Raw genomic sequence first — 16,373 nt, forward strand, 5'->3', positions numbered from 1 at the left:
AAAATGATAACATAAACAAACATACTCAAATTAGGGGTTCCATCTTTAAAAAGTGATAAATCAAGTCTTTGACCCAACAAATCAAATCAAAAAAATTATGGTTTCATCTTTGAATCCAATCTCTTGGTCAGTTTTGGTCCCTAATCTTTAAGTTTTAAATTATTTGAACAAGATCCCTTAAGTTGCTTTTCATATGATTCTTATTACTTATCAAAAAAAAAATCATTTGAACAAAATGATAAACCCATATCATAAACACAAAATACAGAAAAAGAGGGATGGAAAAGGAAGAAAATTTACCTAATTTGAGACTAGGAAGCCGAGATTGAGAGGCTGAGAAGACCCATGGTGGAAACAAAGTGAAGCAGCGGTGTCAAGACCCAAGTGTGGTGTGAGGCGGCAGTAGCAGCAACTAGCAACTAGGGTTTGATCCGGTGGAGTGAAGAAAGATTTTGATGTAGAGGACTTTGTTTTTTTCAAAATAAAAGGGAGAGATTTTGAAATCAACCCTTAAGACTAAAGAGACTAGAGAACTCAGAGAAGACTGATTTATAAGAGAGAGAGATGAGGGTTGAGAGTCTTGAAACCTTGAGGCTAAGCAGAGTAAGGAGTAAGGAGGATTCATCATGGCCATGGGCATAGGGAAGTGGAAATCTGATTTTGATTTGAGGTGTAGCCATTCTAAATCTTCTGATGAAGATTTTCTTTTGCATGGAAATTGTGTAAGTTTAGTGCTTTTAGCCTTTTAGTCCCATCACTCTTAGCAACTCAGGGATTTTGATTTGAAAGTTAGCGTGTAGCACTAAACAACTCAATGCTTTAGTCCAATCAGTACTCTTCTCTCTTCAGTCTTCATGTGTTCTAGAAATAACCAATTTTTTTTTTTTTTAAATCTGAAACCATCAGTACGGGTTTTTAATTCCTTAACCTGCTACCCAACTCGAATTGTCGGTTTTTTAAGGAGACAAACCCAAATCCGACTGACCATGGGTTTCGGGTCGACCTGTTGGGCTTTAGGTCGGTCGAACTTGTTCAGTTTGGGTGGGTCAGTAAACCGCTAGACAACCCTAGCTAACATCCTAGAAAATATGCGATAGCTGAGAGAATAGGGAACATTGTGTATTTAGTGTACAATTTCAAAGCATTATTTAGAAAGTTGCAATTAAGTCGCTAAAGTTTTTTTTTTTTTTAAAGAGGTTCTTGAAATATGTTTTAGCAAAGACATAGGAAACATTAAAAAAAAAAATTCATGATGAACCTTAAACCAAAGGGCAGGTTAGTCTACAAAATGTTTAACATTAAGGTAATTTTGTTTTGTCAAACTAATGTCATTAGAGTTTACTGCCCTTTTTGTTCAGGCTTGGGGTAGAGTTTTATTCCCCCATACCTCAAGGGATACAATAAAAATGTTGTGAGTGGTGGACCTATTTGAAAGGGAAATTATTCACAATGAACTATATCACCAATTATAAAAGATTTTAAATTCAAACTAGATGTGGTGTGAACCCATTTATTTGCACCCTCCAATACCAGTGTGCCACATCAAAATTTTTCAAGTTAATGAATATGCCTTCACACACACACAATCACATCTAAATAATACCTAAATACACTAAAATTTGAAAATAAAAAACTCAGATTCAACATTGGCTAACAACCACCATATCGGAAAGTCGCTAGAGATGCCACCAAAGACATTGTCGAAACCATAAATTCAACACATACACATGCAAACCACAAATAAACAAGGAGAGAAATAGGATTGGTGCGAAGGGATGGGGTTTGGTAGAGTGAGAGAAGTTGTGGGGCTTATGGCGGAGTTCTTAGAATTGGAGGCCAATGGAGGTGATGTTGGTGGGTTTCGAACTTGGATTGGGTAATTCAAGTGAGTGTCCGAAATCACATCCTCTATCTAAATCAAATCATTTAGAGAAATTTATCTCCAAATCTCCATGGCTGAAATTGAATAGCTCTCAAACCCAAATAATCTCTCTCTCTCTCTCTCTCTCTCCCTCTCTCTCTCTCTTCAATTGAGTTGACCTAGACGCAAGTCATCACTCTCTCCCTCCTTTTCCAAATCAATGCCTAAAGGTAGTTTGGTGGTGTGTGGGGGGAAAATTTCCGACGTTGACTTCAAAGGTAGCGAGCTCTTTGGCTCGGTTCTGAGGTGAGTATGGTGGGTTTTGTCTGTGGGTGGTGCTTGGAATTTTGGTTGGTATTGAGGTACGTGTGGTGGTTGTGAATCACACTTGTGGTTTTGTGTTGTGTTTGAATTGTAATTGCAGCAAGAATTTGTGGTTCTAGCTATGTCTTTGATAACGTTTTCGGCAACTTTTCGTTGTGGTGGTTATTAGTCCAAGTTGTGTGTGAGTTTTTTATATTTAGATTTTAGTTTATGTAAATAGGATTTTATTGAGATGTGATTATGTGTGCAAGGGCTTTATCATTAATTTGCAAAAGCTAACATGCCGCACTGGTATTGGAGGGTGTAAATAAGTCGGTTTACACCATATCCAAATTGAATATAAACTCATTAATCATTATATATTTATATATATATATATATATATAATATTAAAAAAACATTATTTATCTAATAATAAATTTTATTTTGAGAGAAAAATAAGTAAGTATTCTATAAAATAAAAAAATAAAAATTGAGAGAGAGGGATAAAAAAAAAACTACTCTATCTAGAATTCCAACTATTAAGAGCATCAATATTCGGCTTGCTGAACTCCAAATATGCTAAAAATTTTAGCATCAAGCCCCATAAATCTTGCATTATGGCATGGGATAATGTAAGATTGAAATTTAATGCATTATATTAGCAAGACTGCCTCATTTTTGTGCCCTTTCAATTGAAATTTCATTGGTTTTTTTCTTTTTCTTTTATATAACTAAAAAAAAAAGGGCTCACAAGGGTAGTCCCTACTTCTACCACCGCTGAAATCCTTGTTATTGTATTATGGCATGGGTCAGCCTAGGTACTAATTGGACTTACAACTCATAAGTGTGATGGGTCACAAGGGCTTCCTACCACTAAGCCACCTCTTCAAGTGACTCAAATTTTATTTGGTTATGCCCTCTCTAATGGGTAAGTTGTATCCACAAACATGGTCACCACCTCACCGCTCATCACATGCGTCTTAGAAGAATTGATGTTGATCGTTGGGTTAGGTTTTCAATCAAATTTGATTTATTTGTGCTAGAAAAACACAAATCTAACTCATAGTAGTTCTCAAAAATCAATCAAACTCAACTTATTGGGATTGAGTAGAGTTGTGGATTGAAATTATTCTGTTAAGCCTAAGAAAAATATGACAATTTCATAGTTATCTATTATTAAATAAATTATTATAATTTATACATTTGGACAACATTTCCAACTTTATTTGAACTAAATCTTAAAATACCAAAATAATTTGAATTAACAAATGAAATTAAGGCTCATAATCCAAAATATTTTTTTTGAATTATTATTAATAATGAGTTTGGTCAAGTCGAATTATTGATTGATGTGAATCTTTTAAAAACTAAATATTTCGTTAGAGAAATGACGGTGTGAGAGGGCCCTACTTTATTTTTTGTATTCACACAATCCTCAAGAATGAAAATTCCTAACAATGACAATATTTTGGGGCATTGAGATTGGTGTAATTTATCCAAGAATAAATTACTTAAAATTTTGAAAAGTGAAAATTGATTTGTTAAAACATAAGAGTGCATGAGTAAATTTTTTGTATAAATTTTTATATCCACATGTATATTAAATATATGATTTTTTTTTATTGCAATATGATTATTTTCTTTTATACACATTTTTATTTTCAAGATATGGTATTAATATTTTGTAGGATTGTCTTAGGTTTTTTTTTTGGCTCACATAAAATGGAGGAGCGTTTTTTTATTATTCATTTATAATTTGATAGTTAGATGAAAGGAGATTTGAACCCAATTCTCTTCTATAGGAATATTGGGTAATACCACTGAGCAAGGCTCTTGGCAACCAAAAAAAAATGTTTAAGTTCTAACATTTTTGGCCAATATGATTTTTTTTCCAATAATTTTTTTCTTAATTTTAAAAATCATTTTAGAAATTCACTTGTTAAAATTTTGGAATTATCTATTAGTGTAATTACAAAAATGAATTACAAGGGGAAAATGAAAATTTTACATAGAAATATTAGAGTGAACCGCAGAAAACCAACCTAAACTATGTGATACTTATACTACATTCCAAACTTTGAAATCTTGTAATCAGCAACACAGTTATAAAAAATATGTCAATTAAGTGTTTTAAGTTAATCATATGAGTTGCACATGGCTCTAAATGACTCTCAAAAGGCAAAAGGATATATTTGCTTTTCAATGACTAAATAATTAAAACGATAATTCTTGTTGCACATCTATGCGTAGCGTCCATAAGTTTGAAATTGTGTCTTTAACTCACATTTTTAGTTGTTTGTTTGCACACCTGTGTGCATACAATATGCAACAATCGCTGCTCTAACTAAAATGACCACCATTTCTAAAAAATTTAGTTTTAATAAAACTTCCCCAAGCTCATTCTTCCTAGAAAAGCCAACACATTGCGTTTTGATGTGGAAGAGTCTTCAGTATTTTTAAATTTAATAATTAAGGTATAGGAAATTTCTAAAATCCTGTATCTTCTAAATGTGGGCTTTCAGTTTCTTGAAGCAATGTTTACTGCAATAGCAACAAGTATCAACATCTGGGAATATTCCAAGAATCTACCTGTTGGTGAGGACAGAGGATATTGCATACATGATCAAGCAGTTAGGGGTGGCAAATGGACGGGTTGGATCATAAATGGGTTGGGTGTGTAATTACCCATTTATCCATTTATGACCCATTTATATATAAATTAATTATCCATTATCCGCCCAACTCATTTAATTAGTGAGTGTTTCATTAGTGAGCAGTGAAACACTGAGAAAAAGAAATCTAATAGGACAAGAGAAATTCCATCAAACAAAGAAAGATAGTGATTCCACCGCCGCCGATCTCTCCAAATCCCAAGACTCTGCCGCCGGTGACGACACCACCACCGTCGTCGTCATCGCCGGCGCTTTCCTCTGTCAGTGCCTCTCTGTTATTTTTGATTCTCTACATAAGGCCTCTCTCAAAGCCGTCGATGTCCTCACCGCCATGGCCGTCCCCGTCGAGCTCTCCAATCGCGAGTCTCTCATCAAGTCCGCTTCCACTTCTCTCAACAGCAAGGCCGTTAGTCAGTACTCCAGTCTCCTCGCTCCGCTCGCCGTTGATTCCGTTCTCTCTGTAGTCAATCCAGCGAAACCCAATATCATCGATCTCCGAGATATCAAGATCGTGAAGAAACTCGGTGATACCATGGACGATACTAACGCTCTCGGAGACCTTTCGATCCTTCCTGACGAAACCGTCTGCGCTATTTTTGGTTTTGTGTTTGTTACGTGTCTGTTTGGATGATGAGAAAATATAGGAAATTTTTTTTATTTTTTATTTGACTGAGGGCCGAATGTTTTGGGTCAAAGAAGGATATATTGTTTGTTTAAGTTTTAGATTTTAGAAGAGTTTAATGGGTTTTTATGGGTTTATTTAAATTTAAATTTTAGATGAGTTTAATGGTTATTAGTGGGTTTATCCATTTAGACCAATCTAATTAAATAACCAAATGGGTTTTTACTCATTTAACCCAAATATTCAAATGGGTTGGATTAAGACTTATCCAAATAAGGTGGGTAATGGACAGGTTAATAGATATGGATAAAAAATTGCCACCCCTATCTATCGTCAATACTTCCGAGGAAGAATTATCTCATACATTATACACCTATGCATGCATAGGATTTTTAGTGCTAACTGTATTTGGTCTGAATATAAAAGGGCTCTCAATAGGGTAAATTATTGAGTAAAATTTAGATACAGTTCCGTAGGTGCAGTTCATCAAATTTAAGCATATAATTTCATTATATTGAATTATCCTTGAAAACTATAACATCGTGCTTATTGATTATTACAACCATGTGTTTCAATATAATTGAGAATTCTAATGAACATACACCTAAGGAACTGTATCTTAATTTTGTCCTACAAAATTCCCAATTCCTGGTGACCAATCTCTAAAACTATGCTTCAGTATCAATACAAATGGTAGTTCAGCCTTGATATTCATGTCAACATATTAAGAGCCTGCTCCAAGTAAACAGCAAAAGCCTAAATTAAGCATCATTAAAATTCAGTGCTAATACAGCCTGGTAAAATTCGAATTGCATACAATAACAAAATAGAAAGACGCTGTAAAATAATCCCTTCAAGCCAATCTCTTTACTCTGATATATGATGAATAATTCATAACTTAATTTTTATTCCACATCATACCAAATAATAATATCTAAGACACCAAAGAATAACAAACTTGTTTCTTTTGAAGTACTGTAAGCACTTTGCATAAATAGTTTCTATATGCTCCTGACAGAATTCATCACAATACTACACAATAATGACAACATCAGACAACATACCAAAGGGTTTTCTCTCAGGTTTTGCTCTATCAAACTCCCTTACAGAACGTAACTTTGACAACAATTTTTTTCTTTTATCGTGAGGGGAATATGTTGAAGATTTTGATACCTGAATTTCTTGTTATGTACACAGCGAGCTTCAATAAGAGAGATGGCATATACCACAAGAAAATGGTCCTGAAATGAACTAACAGTTAATGCCACATTGACCATTCGCGGCAGCCCTTGCTGAGCTGGAGATGAAGGGGTCGATCCGCACCCATAATAAGGAGAATATGGAAGCAAGAAGTATAGACCAGACAATGACAATTGTTGGGGTACGATTCTGCCTGCCCAACAAACCCTTCAAGAATGGATACAGATGGGCAATGACCCATATGGCAAAGAACAGCTTGCCGAAGAGGGGACCCCAAGACTGATATCCACTGTTTATGGCATATGAAACACCAGCAACAATACCTACCAAGTTGATAATAAGGACTGTGGTTGGAGGGATGAGAAGTGATGTCCATTTGAACACATAAAGCTCTGCAAAGTCCCCATCTTCATCAGATGCCTTTGAAGTGACAGTGAAGTTAGTGTCAATCCCAGCAAGCACCTTCAAGAGCCCTTGGAAGACTGCAAAGAGATGAGCTGATGTACCACCAATGACCCAGAATTGTTCATTCCTCCACCAGTCCTCTATACTGACCCCACTCCACCTAAGCTCAAGAATTCCAGTAGCAGCAATGGAGACAAAGAGGAGAATAAACCACATGCTAGCAAAATTACTTATCTGCATAAAATAGGCAACAGAAACAAACAAAATTTTAACTTCCCAAATTATCTCCCGGCCAAGTCAGTGGATGCAGATATACCAGAAATAAACAAATGTGATGCTTTGAAAGATTCATCTCATTAATTTGTTATTAGGCCGAACCATCATTTACCTCAGGAATGATGAATTTGTTAGTGAGAAGGCAAAACGCAGGAAGCATACAGTACGCAATAAGTGGGATTGAGGTAAGGGGATACACAATAGTATTAATGTATGCCAGTCTCTCCAAAGGCTTCAGTCTCCCATTGTAGCCATACCACAAGGGGCAATGCCTACTCAGCAAAATCTCAATTGATCCCAAGGCCCATCGAAGAACCTGGTTCAACCGATCAGAAAGATTGATTGGAGCAGACCCCTTAAATGCCGGGCGGGGAGGCATGCAATAGATTGAGATCCAACCACGAGCATGCATCTTAAACCCAGTTAAAATATCTTCTGTGACAGAACCATAGATCCATCCAATCTGACAGTAAAACAAAAGGCCTAATTAAATAATGCATAAGCAAAACAACATCAAATCAGTATCTAACTGATAGGTTGTAATTGATAGACTTACCTCTTTTCCCCATTCAGTCTTGTCTTCATATCCACAGCTGATAACATGGATTGCTTCCTTTAAAAGGGTCGCAGGGTTGGTTGAAGGTGGAATGCCTCCTTGTTCCATGAAGGTGGCTGCAATAAAAACTGGAGACTGACCAAAACGCTTCTCTAAGCTCTTCTGAGACATAAGAAGCGATCTCTCATCATCATACCCTGCACAACAAAGGGAACATGGTCGTGGAGTTAATATTACAAAGCAAGGATTATTGGATTGACAATATTTTTTGTCAAATTAGGGAAAATAGCTTCAAAAGAAAACCAACCCTCAACACCCTCCTCAATGTCTTCCATGTTGAAAATGGGAATAGTGGATTCAGTTCTTTTTAATGCCCTCTTCTTGTCAATGTATTTCTTATTGCCATTCTTTCCCTTCTTTCTAGAACCACAACAGCTCTTGACAATAATGTTTGGTTCCAAATCTTCCTCGGTTAAAACTGGATCATACCCATATAGAGCTTGCCTGTTGAAACAGCAACCAGTTCCCACATAGACTGGACCCTGGATGCCATCCAGCCCTTTCAAGTTGATCTGCAAAATACAATGAATACAAGATTATACTTAACCAAGCACAAGCACAGTAAAACACTATGGAGAAAGAATTTGCGATCAAACATCCAGTGGAACCTACATCGAAGAAGACAATATTGCGGTTAGCATATCGATCATGCAAGTCAATGCCATCAAAACGCTGTGGGAACTGTACATAACATGTCTTCTTTCCATAAGCAGGATCCATCATGAAACACATGGCTTCTTTAAGAGCTTTGCTGTTATTAAAGTAGTGATCACAGTCAACATTCAGGAGATATGCACCATTGGTTAGGACAGCAGAAACTCGGATCTGAAAAACATTAGATATAACCAAGTCAGAAAACATGGATTAAACATCCTTCCTATCACAACAAACCTCCATATCCATCAGGCAACCAATCACATCACTGGCAAACTATGGTACAGAGTGGTGGGATGTCTATTTACTAAAGATGTAAGAGAAATCTTTTTCATTTAGTTTGTTCTCCATTTTGGTTAACATCAGCATCTACCACATAGCATATGAGCCAAGTTGAAATTGGTCAATGGAATAATGAGGCTCATACTTAAATAAAATTTCTTATGGGCTTATTTAGCGTCCATATGTATGCAATCTATTTGCAACATCCAACCAATGGACAGTTTATGTAAATGTCTAAGGCAGTCCATAAACAGCTAAAATTAAAAATTATATGATAATTAATTTTTTTTTTCTAAGTTATGATAATTGAAATCTAGTGTAGTCATAAGAGTTACAAATCACAAGACGGCACCACCTACAAAGGAATAATTTGATGGTTGTAGATGACTAACCATCAAATTTGTACTTCCTCCCATACGAATGAACGGAGGGCGAGGTCGTGAGTTCTAAACCTATTAGGGTGCCTGTATAATTTACTAATCAAAATGTGTACTGTAACCATCAAATCACTACATTTAAGGCCTGCAGTAGACATACCAATGCATTCATTGCTCCAGCCTTCTTGTGATGCTGGAAGCCAGGTCGCTTTTCACGAGAAACATAAACAAGTCGTGGTAGCTCATTCCCATCAGTATCAAGCCCGCCACTGTGGCCTAAGAACACCTGTTCTTCCAGTCAATAGAAAATTAAATCACAGCAAGAATATAGATAAGTCCAAAAATAAATCACCTGGACAAAATTATGATACCTGAATCATTCCTGGATGATCCCTAGGATTGTTTCCAGGCCATGGAGTGCCATCTTGCATGGTCCAACCTTCTTCTGGTGTCTTTTGTGCTTTGGCCACTAGGGCATTGATCCGTACCTTGAATTCTTCATATTCTCTCTGTGAAACAAAATGGTTTGTAAAGTCAAAAACAGTGAAGTTAGTATAATCTTCTTATTTAAACCATCTACATTCTAACACAAGGCATCAAGGCAAAACTCCAAAATGGCATTTTCTTCTGACCCAATTTTTTTTTCTCCTTATTATTCAGGAAAGACAAAAATTTCAGGGTAGCAAACATTCTCCAGAATTTCTCTAGAATTTCCTTGTGGGCTACTCTACTCAACTCCTCTCCTTCCCCCCTCAGTCCAAACAGACCATTAAGCTTGAGAGATGTTTCAAATCACACATTGATCTCATCAGCAATTTTTATCATTTAAAAAAAAAATATATTGACAGCTTCAAAAGCCCCACACCACAGTAATCATAAAGTTTGCATATCAACCATGCACCCCGTAATATGATAAGGAAAATGAAGTTATTTCCAGCAAGTTATCATAAAAATAGAAAGATATAGATCCAACACAGCATGCACTCACCTTCATCGCCCGGCGTTCTTTCACAAATGAAGGTTGTATTTTGTCTTTCAAGTAATCAATTTTTTGGCAAAAGTAAAACTCGGGGGCCCTAGGCTCAATGTTGTGCTTCTTGCAAAAGGGAACCCACTTCCTTGCAAACTCCGCAGTTTCAGAAAGGGATTCAAAGGTCAACATTGCTGAACCATCATCTGATACATAGCAAGAGACCTTATCAACAGGGTAATCCACAGCAAGTATGGACAAAACGGTGTTTGCTGTTACAAGAGGAGGCTCTTTTAGGGGATCCACGGTACTAACAAAAACATCTACAGGAGCCAGCTGTGATGGTTCTCCTTCCCTATCATATCTGTGCAACATAAATAATGATTAACAACAAAAACAGACTACTTCCTCGTGTTCAAACACCATCATAACTAGAATGAAGTTAACTAACCTCAATGTAAGCCTGTCAAGATAGGTCTCACGGTTAATTGGAAACCATTTTGGGAACTGATCCAGAAGCCAGGATAGAGCAAACCATATCTCACAGATAATTGATGTTAGCCACAACGGGTACGCGTCATTCACTGGGTGAGTAACACGGTATTGTAAGAAGAAGCCCAAAATAATAAGCCGCAATATGATGACGACACGATAAGGTGTCAGGTGAGAGGAAGCGATGGGCACCACGCGACTCAAAGGTTGCCGAGCATCATCAGCCCTGTGACAAATGAAACTATCAGCTCAACAAAAAAGAAAAAATCACACAAAATAATGTTAACCAACTACATTGGCAGAAGAAGCCATTCCATTGTCAATCTGCAGAATCAAAATGCATAAATCCATGCTTCAACATTATGTCACTGACTAACTGAGCATTAAACATAATGGCATAATATTATATATATTTAGTAAATATAAAGTAATTGATGGAGGGAAAATTTGAGGGGTACAGGATATAATCAAATATGATGACAAAGACCAATACAGGATCTTAAAATTAATTTCATGCATTAAATATAGGAAACTTGATTCAGATACTACTCAAGCCAAAAGAAAAGGCCATTAATACAATGTGGTGTCAAAAATTATCAATCGGTATTCTGTAGTCAAAACCATGCATCAGGGAAATATTAACAGTAAATAAAGAAGTCATATCAGCCAAGAGAGCGTGAGAAATAAAGCTTTTAAAAAAAGGAGATTCTAACATTTGTAGTTCTTCTCCATTAGAACCAGTGCCTTCCAGATCTCCCTTCCCTTCAGTGTATCTACTGGTCATCTGCATCATATTTTTATCCTGTTTGAGTTTCCAACCTTCAACCCTTTCCTTCCAGTCAACATTTCCAAGGCCATAAGAATTCAAGTCCTTTGATGGGTCCACTATTCTCACCGGAACTGTAGAAACAAATGATATTTGATAAAGTCCATACAAGTGATATAGAAGCTTGTTTGAGGATTTCTAAATAAATAAACTAAAGTTACTTGTCTACCTGGCTGTCTTGGGTCAATATAAGGAAGCGAATGAACATTCTTTTCTGAGGGGCCCAAAGGACCTGATGTGGTTCGCACAGATTGGTTGTCAGGTGTAACACATGGAATTTCACCAGACATCTGAAAACATATTTACATTTTAGTAAAGAGAAGGTTCCAAAACTATATCACTGGCATGATCAATTGCAAAAAGCATGTTAGACATGAACGTTTTAATTGTAATTGCAAACTTGTAACAATTAGTGCAAGTGACTAATCCGGTATATTTTTTATATGCAAGGATTCCGTCTATGTTTCTCCTTTACAATTATGTTATTTTACGGAAGTTCTAAGATAAATTTTCAAAATAATAGAGATGGAATTTAACCACCGAAACCTTAGGATGCAAATCCAGAAATTAAGCATCAGAGATGTGAATGTAGAAAAGAGTAGGGGATTGTTTGAATTGCCTACCGGCTGCCCATTGGTGAGGAGAGGAATCGGTTGTTGAGATTCATGTCTTGAGGAAGAAGAGTGTTCAGCATCTTCCCCCTGCCACTGGCGTCTTGCCTTGCTATTTCCTTGGGTGTAATTGAACTCATTATCTAGATCATCAACATCATCCTCATCATCATCTCCATCCACTCGAGGACTCCCTGAAATACAAACCTAATCAACTTTCATTCCAAAACCTACAACCATAAATTAACAATGGACTCACAGCAAGCTAACCTTTGTGCCTCTTATATCTAGTCTTGCACTGGGGACAAGCCTGGTTCCCATCTTTCCGCTCATACTCATAACAAGGCCGGCAAACAGGGAAGGCACATTCATTGCAAGCGACAAAGACATCGCCAGTAGCTGTAAGGCCAACTGAATCCCCACAGATCTGACATATTTGTCCATTCAAATTCTTTAAGGGCTTGGGCTGCATTGTACAAAAACAATGTGAGAATCAGAATTACAGAAAAGAAAAATAAGCCAAAAGTGGGTAATGTACAACACAAAGCAACTATAGCAACTTTACAATCTACTTATGATTTAATTAACTAGCTCTATTTTCAATAATAGTTTCTGATGATGAAAATGCAATGGCACACCATTTGCCACAGCAACTCACAATGGTATTCCGTATTCATTGCTTAATTCAGAATACTATTTCGAAAAAGAAATTATTACGACTGAATAATCACATTCATGTTTCACAGAACAAAATTCATGTAAACCACATAAGTATATCCTCCTCCCAGATCAACACAGCTAGAGTAGATCTTGGGTATGTAGCTGAAAGAGTGAATCGGTGAGTTAATAAGTGAGTGGAAGTCTAACAAAATAAAGACAAGAGTCTAGTGGGTAATGGGTGATCTCATCTAAGATTAGCAAAAAATGGAGTTAAATTCCACTGAATCTGAACTATCAAGATATCAGCTTGAACAATTACAAATCAAATTAAAGTACTGTCAATATTTTGAAACCAGCCAGCCCATAATAAGTCTTACTGTTTATCAAAATCAGCAATTAATTAAATTTTCACCCAAATAAATTCAGCTATCAAAACATCAAATTTAGTCTTATCTAACAGAAATCAAAACAGAGTTCAAATTTAGAAACCCACATGAGAAATCCCCAAAACTAACCAAAAATGCCACTACCCATTAGAGAAAAAACATCAACTTTGAGCTTACATCCACACACACACAACCACAGTGCAGTAAATGGATTAGACTAATATGGGAGTGAAAATCGGAAATGGGTAAGTAGAAAAATCACTGACCCCACTATCGGAATCGTGGCGAATCCGGACCAGCTCGTTCCTCTTGTGTGACCCAGCAACCAATCCTGCATTAGCTTCCATGTTGTTTGTTTCCTCAAAATGCTTTTTTTTTTTTTGTTTTCAAAAATCAGAACATACAGACAGATCCGTAGCGTAGTGGGTTTGAGAGAGAGGCGAAGGCTGTGAATTCTTCGCCCATTCAAGACGACATTTCTCTTTCTCTCTCTTCACTTTCTCTAAGTCTCGGCCTTTATTTGTTTGCTCTACAGTCTCTTCACTTCCAGCTCTCCACGCATTTATCTAAGCTGTCTCTTTATTGTCTTTTTCTCTCTCTGTTCGATTTTTTATTTAAATAATAATAATGATCCACCGGCTGGACCTGTTGCATGTATACCTAACCCATCGCGGCTCCGCGCCCATTGCTGACCAAGTTAGTCAGCAACGGCTCCTTCCCAATCCGGCTTTATTTTAAAAATATTTCCTTTTTTGCTTTTCTTTTAACCAAAATATAAGATATTCAGGTCCGTTTTGTAACGTTCTTCTAGTAATGTTATTTATATTTTTTTTTTTAAATATGTGTGAGTGAATAAGTATATGAAAATATATTTTATGTTATTTAAAAACTGAAAATATGTGTTTAAATACATGTACCATACGATCCCTCAATTTCCATTTTAGTTAGGTTGTGTTTGGTTCGTGTAAAATATTTTCCAAAAAATAAATATTTTCCGAAAATGCTATTTTCGGGAAAGGAAAATATTTTCAAGTGTTTGGTTGTATTATGAAAATTTTTCTAGAAAATATTTTCATGTGTTTGCTAATATTCTGAAAATGTTATTTTCCACCACCACCCACACAAAACCCACCACAACACAACAGGAAAACCACCAAAACACCACCACCCACACCACCACAACAACAACAACAAAATTAGAGATCAAAGAGAGAAAGTAAAAAATCAAAATCACAAACAAATTTTATTACAAAAATTTCAATATATACACTTTAAAGAAACAGAAATCGGTAACGAGAACGAGATCGGTAACGACAGCGCCGATGAGCAACGAGAACGAGATCGGTAACGACGGTGCCGATGAGCAACGAGAACGACGGCGCCAATGATCTCGGCTGGACGATCTTGGCGACGCGATCTCGCCAACGCATCTGGGGTGGGGCACGATCTGGGGTAGCGAACTCTCTCTCTCTCTCTCTCTCTCTCTCTCTCTCTCTGCACGTCTATGAGCCCGGAAATGGTTTGAAGGTAAAACAGAACCTGCATCCATTTTCCGGGTCAAAGGCCTTAATTTTACGGTCAACTGAAAATATTTTTCGAAAAATTTATTTTCCATGCGCAACCAAACACCCGCATTTACGGAAAAATCATTTCCGGAAGTAATTTGAAGCCAAAACAAACACAGCCTTAATCTGACTATTTTCCCAAGTGAATGCGATCTTACCATCTCACTCACCAGGTTATTATATAGAGGAACCCTGTGAGTGTGGCCCCAAGATGCGGATAAAAAGTTTCAAGTCCATGATCTTATAGATATCATGAGACCGTAGGAGCTACTAAGTCAACCCCTTGAATTTAAATTCTACCTTAGCTAAGTGACAAAAAGTAGCATTAGTTGTGGACCAACATGAAAACTAATAATATCAATTTACTACCTTAACCAATGAAAAAGATAAAAATATTGTGTGTGCAGCATTAGTCCGTGTTAAGCTTTACTCTATCACCAATGTATAATGTTTTTATCTTTTTATTAAACCAACCTATGACTACTAATCCTATTAAATAAATTATAATTTTTAGCTTGTTCACTATTATGGTTTGTATACAACTTTTTAAAACTTTATTTTTTTAAATTACAGTTGTACTTTTATGAGTTTATCTAACTCATTTTTTAAGTCAAATAATATACCATATAATAAAAGTTAGGTCTTACAAGTCATAATTGTGGTAAAGAGTTAGGTCTTACCACCGCATACTTTTGGTGCGATGATCACTCCACAAGTATAAGTGTTTGTGGGATGTGGGGGGCAAGGATCGGGATTCAAGTCTCTAGGAGGGAACTTCACACACATATACACTTAAATTAAGTTAGAGTAAAATTTCTATCTTGTATAAACTTGGATAAATCATATAATTCTAATATGATTCAGGACGATTTCAAATTATATCCTAAATTTTAAATATATTTTCATTAAAATTGTATTTTTTTTTTTTTTTAAAACCGTAACTTATTAACTTAAAGTACAGATATTCACATAATTTGTATACAAATAAAAATAAAAAACCTATCTATATGCAAAATCATCCTTCCAAGTGAAACTATAAAATCTTCTGCATACTATATAAAAATAATAAAACTATATAATAATCAGTTATCTATTTATTGCAGTCATAACATTCACAATCAAATTTATATTATATAAGTTAATTTCTTAGTTATATCATATCATATACTTATATTAAAAGTTGTGTCCTACATGGTGTGGATGCACAAATTGATGTCCTCGCCTTTTATTTCTCCTCATTTTTTCTCCTTATATAATATGGTGCACTACATTTTATATAAGTTAATGTCCAAATTATATAGATAAAAATTATATCTTCCATGGTGTGAATGCACCAAGTGGACGGCCACTTTTTTTTTTCTTTTTCTTTTGGGTATCATAATTTTCCCACTTAAATTCTTAACATCATCTTTAGGACACACGTCATAAGGAAATGTCTCCAAGATCGCATAGAATTTTCAGGTCGGCTACGATACCAATTATACAAATCTAAGGAAAAGCACTAGTCATATTTGCACTGACACACCAAAATTAGTTGTCAAGTTGCAATTGATACTCCTTGTAACTTCAGTGTTTTTTTTTTCTTTGTGAAA

The 16,373-nt window shown here is 35.9% G+C and overlaps 1 protein-coding gene across 1 annotated transcript; it reads right to left on the reverse strand.

Moving 5' to 3' along the window:
• Positions 1-6,306: 6,306 nt before the first annotated feature.
• LOC126712959 (cellulose synthase A catalytic subunit 1 [UDP-forming]) lies at positions 6,307-13,760 on the reverse strand. The gene is made up of 14 exons (XM_050412514.1): positions 13,483-13,760; positions 12,441-12,636; positions 12,183-12,364; positions 11,729-11,849; positions 11,447-11,633; positions 10,693-10,959; positions 10,260-10,605; positions 9,643-9,780; positions 9,432-9,557; positions 8,571-8,783; positions 8,206-8,470; positions 7,899-8,095; positions 7,455-7,805; positions 6,307-7,300 (listed from the first exon to the last, which is right to left on the reverse strand). The coding sequence occupies exons 1-14, from the start codon at positions 13,561-13,563 to the stop codon at positions 6,713-6,715; spliced, it is 3,258 nt and encodes a 1,085-aa protein (XP_050268471.1). The 5' UTR covers positions 13,564-13,760; the 3' UTR covers positions 6,307-6,712.
• Positions 13,761-16,373: the final 2,613 nt, after the last annotated feature.

Source organism: Quercus robur, chromosome 2 (genome assembly GCF_932294415.1).
Source record: "Quercus robur chromosome 2, dhQueRobu3.1, whole genome shotgun sequence".
In the NCBI taxonomy this organism is placed as follows: Eukaryota; Viridiplantae; Streptophyta; class Magnoliopsida; order Fagales; family Fagaceae; genus Quercus; species Quercus robur.